The sequence below is a fragment of the Ochlerotatus camptorhynchus genome, unplaced genomic scaffold (assembly GCF_037179485.1).
Source record: "Ochlerotatus camptorhynchus isolate MF236.1 unplaced genomic scaffold, CSIRO-AGI_Acam_v1.1 ptg000324l, whole genome shotgun sequence".
NCBI lineage: Eukaryota > Metazoa > Arthropoda > Insecta > Diptera > Culicidae > Ochlerotatus > Ochlerotatus camptorhynchus.
In genome coordinates, this window is record NW_027040812.1 from 746,124 (window position 1) to 760,247 (window position 14,124).

Sequence of the window (14,124 nt, forward strand, 5' to 3'; positions counted from 1 at the left end):
CAAAGTTCACCTTTTCTTCCTCATTTTATTTAAAATAATAAAAGCAAATACGTCTGCCAAAACTAGAGCAATTTTCCGGTAATTCACGATGGAAGTATTTACTTTTGATTCCTGATACAGTTTTGTTTTGAAATCTAAATTGGCAGTTCTTTCGACATGTGCAAGCAGTGTGAACACCAGCAAACAGGGGGGTTCGACAAAGTGTGTCGAAAGTAAATTCGAGCAGATTTTTCATTATAGCGGAGGTCAAAGTCAGACCAAGAAATCAGATAGACTAAACGGACCTTAAGAGATTTTAGACATGTGAAACCATGATTTATTCTGTCTTGATCTTCCAAACAGAGTTGAACTCAAACATATTATCTAAATGATATGTTGTTTTTGAAAGCATATTGTTATCAAATTTTGATATATCGTTTTATCGAAATAGTATAGATATAAAAACCAAATATAATATTACGCCGTTGGATATAATTTCTTTTCGCAAATTATGTGTAGAATAAATGCACCAATAGTGGAGGTACTTTAGTGCAATGTGTTCCTATGGTGGCTTATAGAGTATCCCTAAGCCGCTATTTACGTTAGTACAATGTACTTCTATAGCGGCTTAGGGAGACTCTATAAGCCACCATAGGAACACATTGCACTAAAGTACCTCCACTATTGGTGCATTTACAAAACATAAATTGTACAAATTAATATTAAACAACCTATGTGCATCTGTTCTGCTGTAATATTCAATAACTGCTTTTGCAGTGTCGACTTATATTGGTACTTACCAACGCCCAAGTTTGAAGAATCGAAAATAACATAAATCAATAAGTACATAAAAGGGATTCCAGATGGATCAATAGATAAAATAATAATGTGTATAATTTGTATGCACCTGGAATTTTTTTTCATCCGACCTGGAAAAGCCTGGAAAACTCAGGGAATTTGATTCCTTGGATTGAGTAGACACCCTGTAATAGCCCAGTATTTTTCGATTGGCCTTAGTTCCGGCAACCGGTGGAAACTAACGATTTTTAATTGGCTTGACTAGCCTATTGGTCCCAAGCAAATCGATTAACGTACCCCATTCTCGTCAAACTTCTAGTAGTACACTATGTTTGTTTTGATTCGCTATGAAAGTTTGATAGATAAAATAAGGGGTTCGTGGATTTTCCTATGTTTCGAGGGGTACATCGATTAGCTTGGGGCCGAAGAGAGTACCAGAGCTGAGCAAAAAGTTGAGCACGTTTCTTCGGGACCTTCTGGTCTTAGAGATACCTCTATGATTCCGGTGCGTTGGGGTTGTTCATGTCCTTGGGTACGTTGGCTTTGTACCACTCCAGGACAACATTTGAATAATGGCAAGAAGATCGTAGGGTCCTCATGTTGCTTCAACAGAGGAAGCAGACGCTTCTGTATACTCCTTGAGGTAAATCTCCCCGTTTACAGTCCCGGTAGTCATGAACGGCGCACTCCGTTTGCCACATGAGCAGATTGCTTGCCAAATCATGTATTTCTTGGCAAACTTTGAAAGTTTCTGCTTCCTTACTTCCTCCGGAACATCAAACTTGTGCTAGGCGGTGAAGAACAGTAGCCCCGGAAGCTGCCGGAAATCCGCCTTGACGTAATCATCCATGATGAGACAATGAAGCTTCGTCAGCATCTGGGTATACAGTTTCCGGGCCCGTGACATCGTATTTTGCCGTTCGCCACATTTTTAATAAAGACACGAATGCATCAGCAGATGTAAAGTGTCGGTAATAAACAAAAACAACAACAACAACGATTTGGAGCCTTCTGCACTTTGTACGTATGTAGTCCCTCCCCGTCCTTGGCTCTCTGGACGAAAAACTTGGACAGATTAAACTTTTTGGCCACATCCCTGACCGAAGCATTGGGATTCCACTTAAAAGCTTGTGATCCTGATCACTAATAAAGCATCCTTTCTTACCGCATTTCTCCTTCCATTCGATGCTCATAGTTTCATAGTAACATTTAATCACACGACTCACCGTTGACTGCACGATTCCGAGTTGTTTTCCGATGTCCCGATAAGAGAGTTAAGGATTTTCAAGGTGCTTTCAATTCGCGACGTTGCTTTTCGGGTGAAGCCATTTTTTCTAACTTTCGAAAAACTGACAGCGATAAAAATACAGTGTATACAATACACTCCGAAAAACTTCTACCCAAATTTTCAAGTGAAAATACCCAAAGGGTAATTTTCTACAGCGTTTTTTCCGTGATGCAATATGATGTGGAACACCCTTTATATGGAGGGATAGCTGCAATGAGATACAGAGAGAGGTGAAGCAGATGGTGAAATATGGTTGTATTAGTAAACCAAAAAATCAACGTAAACGCAATTAGTGACGTCACTAATTCAGTGTCAACATTTCAAAGGGGCGTAATTGCATTTGTAAACAATGGCTTTAGCCTTCGATTTCTGGTGAATAAAAGCTCAATCATGAAGATTAATGTCACCAGCAGATAGAGGAATGTTACCTTTACCAGCTAGCATTGTTAATATGGAGAGGTGAACTTTTATTTGCGAGAAATCGACGGCTAAAGCCATTGTTTACAAAATCAATTACGCCCCTTTGAAATGTTGGCACTGAATTGCTTGTATCGTTTTTTTTCTCCTTGATTTGTTTTCCGTGCTGAGCACCAATGCTACTGACGCCAGGAAGGTAGCTCCCACACTTGGACCCTACCTATCGACCCATCAACTCATGAACCGGGGACCACCGGCTTTACATCCCTTCCGAAGGAAGGCGTGATCAGAGATGTTATGTCTCAGAACATCCCGGCGGCGCCGACTGGGATTGAACCCAGGCCTGCTGGGGTGAGAGGTAATCACGCTTACCACTACACCACCTGCGCCGCTAATTGCTTGTATCTTACATGGGTTTCACTCACACAACTTAGCCGATTGCTTCACCTCGGTAATCCAGCTCATTGGGATAGCTGTACATTGCTATGCACACAAGCCTTTATCACCTGAACAACTTTCTCGAAGATAGCATCTTCTCACACAGTCAGGATGTTAAGATATAGCAGCATATGCAGGACGATCATATGGACGCTAGTGCCACTTAGTGAGAGAATTCTGAACTAATAGGTATAACATCCGAGGGATCTAGCACCTGAAAAACTTTACTGAAGACGGTAACATTCCATATGGTCAAGTTCACGAGATATCCTGTTCTGGAAATATCATGAACATATAGGGGAAATGACGGCTTCGACATGACAGACTATTTTCGGCAACCCTAATTGAAACACTATTTTCACTGGATTTTCTTACGAAAACACTTCGCTGAATGCATGCAAACGATTCTTTATGCTTTCAGCTTCACTTTGACTATATTTTTACCACTGAGAAAAAGCAATCTAGCAAGGTTTTCTTGAAATGAAACACACGCACTACAAATTGTAGCTGATTTCGAGTTGCCGATAATAGAACAGCAGATTTACATGCAGTTCAAATGGAACGGTTGCCGAAGAAAAACTGGTTGCCGACAATACTCGCTCTCACTAGAGAAGATTGGAGCTTTGTAAAAGCGTTTCAAAACAGTTTTTAACAATTCTTTCGACTGAAATTGTTAGAGCAGCTGGCAGCAAAAGATTGTAAACAAACCAATACTGCATATGTGTGCGATCCATAGAGAAAAAGGCTATAGAAAGAAGGTCGCTGCTTAGGTTGCCGAGAATACGTAAATTCCCCTACCACTTTCGCTCCCAACGGTTTCTGGTTTACGGTAAATTTTATCCGCATTTCCCAGTTTTTCAACCACATTTCGATATTTTTATACGATCACGTTTATTGAACTCCTCTGCAACACATTTATGCTATTTAGATGAGAAAACTTGATAAATTGGTTTTATTATTAGAGTAGGGGAAAGTGAGGCAATATGGCCAATGGGGCAATGTGGCCACACGCTTAAAAACCAACTTATTGGACATATTTTACCAAAAATCTGTAGCAGGTTTAATGCTTGAAGCCTACTTCAACTATCCATTTCATTTAAGGCGAACAAAATACTTTTCTCTTGAGCATATGTTCGAAAAATATTAGATTGTAGCTAAAATTACAAAATGACAAAACTGTTATAAGATTTCTGAATCAGAAAATAAGGCCTATCAGTAGTTTATTGTAACCTAGATTGTAAGTTATCGTTGATATTCCTTCAGCAGCTTTAAAAATGGTCATTGGTTTCTAATATGATACTATGTTTTTCTAGATTTTAATAAAAATTAAAGATTTCGTCAACAAAATATTACTTAAGTCCATTAGGGGCAATATGAGAACCATTGATATATCTACTTAAATTCTTCAATTTTGCATTTTTCCTTTCATAAATATGACTGTATCATATTAAATCACGTTTTGAAACAGCTGCTTTGGTAAAAAGTCAGGCATTTACAGGATTGAAAAAATATAGCCTTAAATAGGCAGCATTTCTGAAATTTATTTTTTTCTACAGAAAATAATTGCTTCTCTTAAATCTTTTTATGCTTAAACTGTTCAATTTTGACCCTTCATATTGCCACAAGATAACATAATATTCTTACCCGTTGTTTACACGGCCGCTCATACCACCTCGACAGAGTGCTCATTTTACCCCAAGGGTTTAATTTTGGTTAAAAATATTCGTTGTAGAGACCACAAATGGCCGACACGTAGGCTATAAATATACTTTAACCTCGAATGTTCAATTACACAAATCTCGGAAATTAGAGCCCCATTTCACCTGAAATTGCTACTGGATGCACCGCACGCTGCACGTGGAGTAACAGTTTCATTGTAGTTCATCTCGTGGAAGCTGATATTTAGGCACTTAATGTTTCGAAGTGGTAGAAAGAATAAGGATCTCACAGCGAATCACCTTAAATAGGGCGGGAAACTAACATCATTCGAATTTTCAACTGAATTTTAAGGTGGCCAAACTGCCCCACTTGCCCCTATGTTGAATAAAAAATTCAGTACCAATATTTCAAAGGGGCGTAATTGCTTTTGTAAACAATGGCTTTAGCTATCGATTTCTGGCAAATAAAAGCACATCCCTCCAAATTAACAATGCTAGCTAGTAAAGGAAACATTCCTCTACCTGCTGGTATAATTAATCTTCATGAGTAAGCTTTTATTCACGGCTAAAGCCATTGTTTGCAAATGCAATTACCCCCTTTGAAATGTTTACACTGAAATGTAAAATGAAAAATTTACTCTTAGACTAGTGCATATGTACCATTTTCGCTCGCAACGATTCATATGACACTTGGCCCTCCAGGCTTCGAATCGAAAGTCTGTTTTTCAAGCGGTATTATATAGAGGAAAAATTGGCTTCGGCAATACCTTAACCTATTATCGTCAGGGGGGTAAACAAAATCCTAGGGAACTCAAATTTGGCCAATAGTTGCTCTGAAACACAATGTATCCACATGCCAAAATTGAGCTCTCAAGGACACGTTGACGTTTATAGGTTAAGGTATTGCCGAAGCCAACTTTTCCCCTACCATTCTAAAACGGGATCGCTCGGGCTATGGTATTCGTGCTGATCATATATCATTCCTTCGGTTATCGGTTCTTAAAGTCTGTTATGCCAAAACATATTGGTCGAGGAGATGACCATCCTATTCGGAACAACAATTCGGATATTAGAATAATATAAAAGACAATATCTACATATAAAGCATTGTAAACGCATGTTTGGTCAAGATCCGTCATGATGCATATCATAAAAATACAATCTCAAACAAATTACAAAAATTTACTGTAGTCCAGTTTAAAACCAACCCAAGCTTGGCATTCGTTAAACATCGCAAACGGATCGTTACTGTCCACAGCTTTCGGTTTATCTTCCGTCAAAGGATCGAAGAGCTTCCGCTTTATTTGCGTTCGTCCTCCTGTCGATCCACCAGGAATTCCGCTCTCATTGTGGGAAGCAGAATGCTTCTTGCCATGCGACTTTTTATTCGAAGCCGTACCACCAGCGGCTTGTGTATCTGCAGTTGCGGGCGCAACGTCCTGATACGCACTGTTCGTCCCCGGATGTTTGGCAAACTGTTCCGGAGTTACGAAATTTTGCGAGCCAGTCGATTTGGACTGCTGCTGCTCGATATCGCCCATCGATTTGTGTCGCTGTCTCTGGCGATTTCCGGCCTGACTATGATTGGCAGCGCATCCGGTTTTGTTTTCGAAGAATTTGGTGTTTTGCTTTCCGGTCGAACTAAACACTGGAGAACCACTGCTGCCACCAGCAGCCGGTCCTTTATGTTTGGTTTTTTGGATCTTTTCCAGCCATTTCTTAAGGCGCTTCACAAACGGCAGTATCATAAAGAACGAATTTCCATTCATGCTGAGATTATCCTTGACAAAATTTTCGTTCTTGGTCACCGGCAGTGGTTCGATTGGAAACCATTCGCAACATTTGATCTCGTTTCGGGTACGAGGTGCGAATACCGTCGAAATAGGGACTCCTCTGATTAGATATAATCTTGTGTACTGGTAGTTGATGATCAGTTCGATGAATTCCGAGGGGACAAGTAAGTTCTTGATATCATATCCGGTCTCTTCGTAAACCTCACGGATGGCGCAGTGAATGGGTTCTTCATTTTCGTTGATTTTACCCTTGGGGAAACCCCAGGATGATTTTGCCCAGAACGATTGCACCAGCAGGACATGTTTCAAGTCTTCGGACAAAAGAATTGCACCGTAAGTAGGAACCGATAGTTTGTACTGCTTCCAATCTTCGAGAATCTTTTCAACGTATGACAAGTGCGGTAGCAGGAAAGGAATGCGCTGAAATTGTACGATTGTTGATCAATGTGTAGTCCGCTATTAATCAAGAATGTGAAAACCCTACCTGGAAAAGTTGGTAAGCAAACTGTTTAATACCACACTTTTGCTTCTGTGCCACGCAGTAGAAGTCCAGATAGAACCAGTGGGCCAGTTCAATCTGGAAGCAAACACGGATCAGATTTTGTCGCTCATTTTCCGGAACATTGATGATGAATCGGCTGCCCAGGTCGTCCAGGATGTCACTGCTGATAACTGTCGCCAGCTGTTGCTGCTGCAGTTGCGGTTGGTTGACCTTAGGTTTGCTACCACTAGGGATCGATGATACAACAGTTGCCGGACTATTTGTGGCCATTTTTCACGGATTTCAGACAATATTCTTCATATCACGGTCTTCACTAAACAAGCCACCGACGTTTTTGTTTATTGAATGAAAATGACGGAACGGATCAGGGTTCGAGGGACAAGCCACAGATTTGTTTACGATATTGTGCAGTACTAGATTGATGCACTGCGTAAAAAAGCATATCAGACTCATATGAATAAATCGACACTGAGCATTCATGCTTCATATCCAGAATAAAAAAAAAACTTAAACGAATCATACAACCATAGAAGTACCTGCATAAACGCGAACCATAACTTGACCTTACCGAAAATTATTTATAATCCCTGCTAAACTGAGATGGCTATGGAACTTTACATGAACGTTTGTGTAATAAAGTTTTAACCTTATGTATTATGGTTCTTTGGAAGTGAACCTTATACCAACAATCAATACGAAACTAACGATTTTAAATTGGCGCACCACTTTAGTAGCCTATTGGTCCCAAGCAAACGATTAACGTACTCTATTCTAGTTGAAATTCTATTACTACACTATGTTTGTTTTGATTCGCTATGAAAGTTTGACAGATAACATCAGGGGTGTGTGGATTCATGCAGAACATGCAGGGGTGAGTGAAATAGCTTGGGACTGCTTGGGACCGTTGTTCTGGTACTGAGTGAGCCAAAAATAATAATGATTTTCTGCGGGACCCAGTGGTCTTAGAGTTACCTCTATGGTCTTAGAGTTACCTCTATGAATTTACTGAACGGATTGTTAATAATAAAATTACCGAATAGATTACCGAATGTTCAGCTGTTCCATATTCGGTAAAAAATTACAGTATACTGTAAAAAAAATCTTAGTGTGTACGCCTACAAATCAAAAACGGAAAGAATTAAGATAATAGATGATCGATCAATTAAAAGACCTAAATTTTCTTCACATTTGTTCCGTGCCCTAGCGGTCCTACGTCAAGCTCCCGTTCATGCCCCTAGGCACAGACTCTTCTACTTTTTTGACAACCATTTCGAGTGACTCTGCACCACGTATGTGAACATTACGCGCACTTTTTCACGAGTGAGTGAACTCAAATCCATCCTTGCACTCGTCTATTGAAACCCAGCCTTTATAGTTTCAGTCAGAAGAATTTGTTCAGTGCTCCGATCTAGTACTTCCACAGTCGAAATTGGCGTTGCTTTGTTTACTATACGTGTGTTTGCATCCAATGGTGAAAAAAAGTTCCATTGCCAGTGTAAATTGCATTTATTCGTTGTAATTTATGTTCTATTTAGTTGAATTAATCCACATAACTATGAAACTTGTCTTTCTATAACGGTTATTGCACGGTAACAGTGAAAAATTTGCAATATATGTGACCTGAATATTTTCTTTTTGCGTGATAAATTCGCTGTCACTTTTTTGCTGGTCGACATCCCGCAGTCGACAGAAAAAGAAGCCGTCAAAACCGTGGGGGTTCATTTGTTGACAAACTTTCGTCGTTTTTGTGTGGTGGAACGTCTGGAGTGGGGCCAAAGTTTTTCTTTTCCTCCTCTCGTATGCAGTCAGCCAGTCAGTGGTAGAAAATAATCCAGTTCTTGCTGTGCTCCTCTGTGTTCGTGTGTGCGTGTTTACCTACTGAAAGTGAATGATCTAAGCTTGTGAAGAAAATAGCAAAAAATAAGTTTAATAATTGATGCATCAAAACTTTCTGCAAAAATGTACTTCTGAGCTGACTTCCAAGGTCTGAAGGAAGGGCAATTAAGAATAGCTGAGGAAGCTACTCTGCCAGTAACCAGAGTTGGGTAAATTCTATCTCCTGTGCTCTAGCTAGAGAGCGTTCATTTGCAGCTGCCTGCAAAAAGTGTGTCGATATGGCAGACAAAAGGTGAGAAAATTTCTTTTATGTGGTACTTTGTCTTTTCTGTTTTCTCTATTGTGTGTTTGTGTTGTTGCATATATTGGGGTTGGTAAAATGATAACGAAATCCGCTTTTTGCGCGTCTAATTATTATGTATAGTTCGGTTGGAGACAAAAGTCCGGAGAAGGAGGCTACCAGCCCAACCGGAAGCATGTCTGGATCGGGTGGTGGCAGCTGGTGGGGTTCCTGGTTGGACACGGCTAAATCCAAGTCGGCCTCCGTGTTGGAAGCGGTCAAAAATGATCTGACCGAACTGACGACGGTTGTGAAAACGGAAGCCACAAGCGCCACAGAGGCACTAGGAAGGAGTTTGAGTCTAAACGAGCCAGATTCCACTGTCGGGGCGATGAAAAAGAGCTTTAGCTCATTCCTGGGACAGGTCACGGAAGCTTTGGTTCCAACCCTTGATGAAGAGGAGGAAGGAGAAGACGTTCTGATAACGCACGAAGGAACGGATGAATTGAATGGTTTCTATAAGCACCTTGCGGAACTGCAGTCGATGGAGGGTACGTATTTGGAAGAACCCTCGGATGAACTGAGCGAAAAATATAAGCGCTGGATGGAGGTGGTGGAGCAGGAACAGTTTACAGAGCCACGGTTGGCACGACATCTAGCTAGTAGCACAATACTAAACGAACAGTATACGGCCCTGGTGCCTAGCAAGGTCGCTCATATGGACTTTTGGAAGAGGTAAGAGCGGTGATTGTTTAGTTTATGGAATCAATCGAGGTAAAATCGATTATGTAATTACAGGTACTTGTTCAAAAAGGCTTTACTGGAAGATGCCATTGCCAATGCCGAAATGGCCGACAAGAAAGCAAAGGCAGCGGTTGTTTCCAGCGAAACTGTTGCGCCCAATATAGTGATCGTCCAAACTGATCAGCCCAAGCGGGCAATCGAAGAAGGTAAATTGTAATATTTTGGGACTTGGGTGTTTAAAGTTCTGAAAAGAAGAATCTTCTTCATTACAGAATTGATTACGGATGACATCACTTGGGCTGAAGTTCCGGAGTTCGATGCTTCAAATTTGGAGCTATCGGAAGAGGAACAAGCTCGTCTTCTCGAAGAATATGAACAGGAAATCAAGGAACGCGAGAAGGCTATTGGCAGTGGCCGCATGGACCCCGTAGACGAAGCGCTACTCATTCAATCAGACATCGAAAAAACTCCCCAAAAGAAGCCAGCATCAACTGCTAGCAGCAGCAGCAGCAGCAGCAATAAATCAATAGCAGCAAAGAAAACCCAATCTCAACCACAAAGTGCTAATAGTAGAAACACGAACCAAAAATCGCAACAGCAGAAAGGTACAAATGTAAAGCCTACCGGAAAAGCTGGTGCCAGCGGAAATAGTAAGCAAAAAACTCCAGCAAAACAGGAAAAGAAACCGAACGAACTGAAGATTGAGAAGAACCACTTCACCAAGGACGATGTTTCCTCTTCGAATTCGGATGAAAGCTGGGAAAAGGAGTTTGACCTGGAGGAATGAGCTGCTCTACTTGCTACAATTATCTTCTACCTATCTGTCTAACATATTTCGCCCCGGTAAGTAGCGAACACAAACTATTTCGTAATGTACCTAGAACAACTAGACGTTTCATTTCGATGAGCATTGGGAAAATACTATTGGAAGCATTTGATATCTTCACAGTGATCGAGAAGGACAAGATAGAACGTTTTTACAAATGATTTTTGTAAATTTTAAAACAATGCTGCATGTCTTAAATCCAATTTAAGCTGTTAATTATTATTACTATTAGTAGAATCAAGTGTAATAAAACTATTCGTCATTTTTATTTTATTTTATACATTCTACACATTCTGTTCATATATCTATACTTTACCCCATTCAATAAAGAAGAATGAAAAAAGCATAGTGCGTCCAATTTGTGTCCCGCAAAACATTGTTAGTTTGCTGCAACAACACACTGATATAAAGAAATTTACAATTTACGATAGAAGGCCACGAAGACAGGATGATCTGGTTTGGTCTTTGCAGGAATGTTTTTCGTCTGAGATATAATTGTAGGTCGATTTTAGTGCATAGACTGTGTAATAAGTGATGTGTTTTTTTTTGTTTTCGCGTAGGGAAGGCAAATTAAGAGAATTTTGATGATACGACGGAAGAGGAAGCAGCCGCTGTCACTGTACTAAGTAAGCAAATATAAGCGATTATGAGGAAATATTTTATTACTAATCCAAAGACCGACTCGTTGTACGTTTCCCATTGCTTGGTGATGGTATCCGAAAATCCGGTTTGAAAATAAATGATGGGTGGAGTTGTTTTACTACAAATTTCAGGTATGTTGTGGGAGAAGTTTTAATTCCAACCCCTTGTAATATTCTGTTTGCATTAGTGATGTTTCTAGGTGTGTTTGATGAGAATGGTGAGCTTCGGGTGGCGAGATATTTCACTTGGTTTGACTAGGAAATTGGAACTCCGTTCAAAGTGACTATGTGACTACTACTAGGTTTCAAAAAGGTAGCTCTAGGCTTATGTGGAAATATTATAAGTTGAGTTTTGGAAGCGTTGGGAGAAATCTTCCATTTTTGTAAATAAGAAGAGAAAATATCTAAACTTTTCTGCAGTCTGCTGCAAATAACACGAAGTCTTCTTCCAGTAGCGGAAATGCCTGTGTCATCAGCGAACAAAGATTTGTGGCAACCCTGAGGCAAATCAGGGAGGTCCGAAGTGAAAATGTTATACAATATAGGCCCAAGAATGCTACCCTGAGGAACTCCTGCTCTAACAGGTAGTCGTTCAGATTTGGAATTTTGATAATTTACCTGTAGAGTTCTGTCAGTTAAATAATTTTGAACTAATTTCATAATATAGAGTGGAAAATTAAACTTTTTCAATTGAGCAATCAAACCTTCATGCCAAACACTGTCGAATGCTTTTTCTATGTCTAGAAGAGCAACACCAGTTGAGTGGCCTTCAGATTTGTTTGAACGAATTAAATTGGTAACTCAAGAGTTACCAATGTCCATGGCGAAATCCAAACTGCTCATCTGCAAAAATTGAGTTCGTATAGATGTGAAGCATCATTCTATTTAAAATTATCTTTTCAAAAAGTTTACTTGTTGAAGAAAGCAAACTTATTGGACGGTAGCTAGAAGCTTCAGCTGGATTTTTATCCGGCTTCAAAATTGGAACATCTTTTGCATTTTTCCATTTATTAGGAAAGAATGCCAAATGGAAATGTATCGGATAGTGTAGACCTCGTAAAGTAGCTCGTTTCGCCCTATGTTCCACAAAACCCAGTATTTAAGGGTAATGTATAACAGTTTTGAAATATGTCGCAATGTTTCCGCCATAAAACACACAATTGTTTTGTAAAATATACCAACAAATCGATTGGAGCATGTATCGGATAGTGCAGACCCTGAAAAGAGGCTCATTTTGCCCTATTTTCCCCAAAACTCGTTATTTAAGGGTAATTAAAAACAGTCTTGAAAACTGCCTCTAGACTTCAGTCATAAAACACATAATTTCTTATGTTTTTTTTTCCTTGGATTTGTTTTCCGTCTAACTTGTTTTCCGTGCTGAGCACCAATGCTACCGACGCCAGGAAGGCAGCTCCCACACTTGGACCCTGCCTATCGACCCATCAACTCATGAACCGGGGACCAACGGCTTTACTTCCCTTCCGAAGGAAGGCGTGATCAGAGATGTTATGCCTCAGAACATCCCGGCGGCGCCGACTGGGATTGAACCTAGGCCTGCTGGGGTGAGAGGTAATCACGCTTACCACTACATCACCGGCGCCGCTTATAATTTCTTATGTAAAATCCAACAAATCGATTGGAGCGTGTATCGGATAGTGTAGACACAGACAAACAGACGTAACTCTTTGAAAAAGTTGTTCTTGAAAACATAGTATCTCAATACATAGGACCTCAGTAACGACATCTTCTCGGGCTTCTCGCGGAAAACTAGCTTGCTCGCTAACTTGCAAACAATATTGCATAAAAGTTTTATAGAAATGTCAAAGTGATCCGATGCCAGCGCTGCGGCGAGTAGTTCGCGAAACTGATAATATTCAAATCAACCGTTAAATACGTGAACGAAGATACAAAATGAAGAGTTACGTCTGTTTGTCTGTGGTGTAGACCTCATGTAGCTCATTTTGTCCCATCGTATTTCCTTCTAACTATAATTACGATATCATCTGCAAAACCAATCACTTCAAAGCCTTCAGCTCCTTGTTTTTCTAAAAGATTGTTGATAACAATCGACCACAGCAACGGAGAGCGAACAAGGTCTTGTGAGCAGCCTTCCGTGGCTTTTATTGTTATCGACGTGTCACGTAATTTGGCTGTTATTTCTCGATTGATTAGAATCAAGCATGGGAAAATTCATTCACTCGCGCGAGCACCACAGAACCAAAATAGCCATCCTCACCAGCGTTGCCAGATATACCGATTAATCGGTATTTATACCGATTTCCGAACTAGATACCGATTTACAGATAAGGTTCCTCAGAATACCGATTTTTGAGGTTTTATACCGATTTTATTAAATAATCAAAATGATTATTGCCTGCTTGCGCTCGAATTTTGGAGAAAATTATTGCGAAAGACTTGTATCTCTTTGAATATCTCAACTTTTTGAGCCCTTAATAAAAAAAAAAAACATATTTAAAAATGTCTTATGGACACTCTTTCGATTAATGTTTCAATTTCCTCACCGGTTTTGGCTACCCATGAATCGATAAACAGTCGATGGCTATTTCTGGTAATTCCAGCGGAAATATGGAATATTTCTGAGTACATTTTAGGAATGTTCCAAAAACTTCAGGAGCGTTGTAGGGTCTTCAGGGATTTTTTTATGACCATTTGGAAAATTTTCTGGATCATTAGAACATCCCCCAAGAGCTCTTTCTTCTGGAATTATGTTCTTGTTCCTTTCGACTGTTTCGTTAGCGCTCTGGCTTCCGACTTCCTCCAGATTTTTTTTTCCAATCTACTTTTGGAAGTTTGTTCCGTCTTCTACAGGAAGTTCAATTAAACTCTATTGGAAGATTATTCCGAGGTCCTTCTGGCTTCCCCTAGAAATAGCTACTTCTGGAATTTATTTCCGATTTCCGAAA

The 14,124-nt window shown here is 40.0% G+C and overlaps 2 protein-coding genes across 2 annotated transcripts; one reads left to right on the top strand and one right to left on the bottom strand.

Annotated features, from left to right (window-relative positions):
• Positions 1-5,717: 5,717 nt before the first annotated feature.
• On the bottom strand, positions 5,718-7,193 carry DCP2 (decapping protein 2). Its single transcript, XM_065229967.1, has 2 exons — positions 6,856-7,193; positions 5,718-6,791 (listed from the first exon to the last, which is right to left on the bottom strand). The coding sequence occupies exons 1-2, from the start codon at positions 7,141-7,143 to the stop codon at positions 5,751-5,753; spliced, it is 1,329 nt and encodes a 442-aa protein (XP_065086039.1). The 5' UTR covers positions 7,144-7,193; the 3' UTR covers positions 5,718-5,750.
• Positions 7,194-8,314: 1,121 nt separating this feature from the next.
• Positions 8,315-11,149, top strand: LOC135707984 (BSD domain-containing protein 1-A-like). Its single transcript, XM_065229894.1, has 4 exons — positions 8,315-9,001; positions 9,134-9,724; positions 9,788-9,939; positions 10,006-11,149. Exons 1-4 carry the CDS (start codon positions 8,988-8,990, stop codon positions 10,518-10,520), a joined length of 1,272 nt encoding a protein of 423 aa, XP_065085966.1. The 5' UTR covers positions 8,315-8,987; the 3' UTR covers positions 10,521-11,149.
• Positions 11,150-14,124: the final 2,975 nt, after the last annotated feature.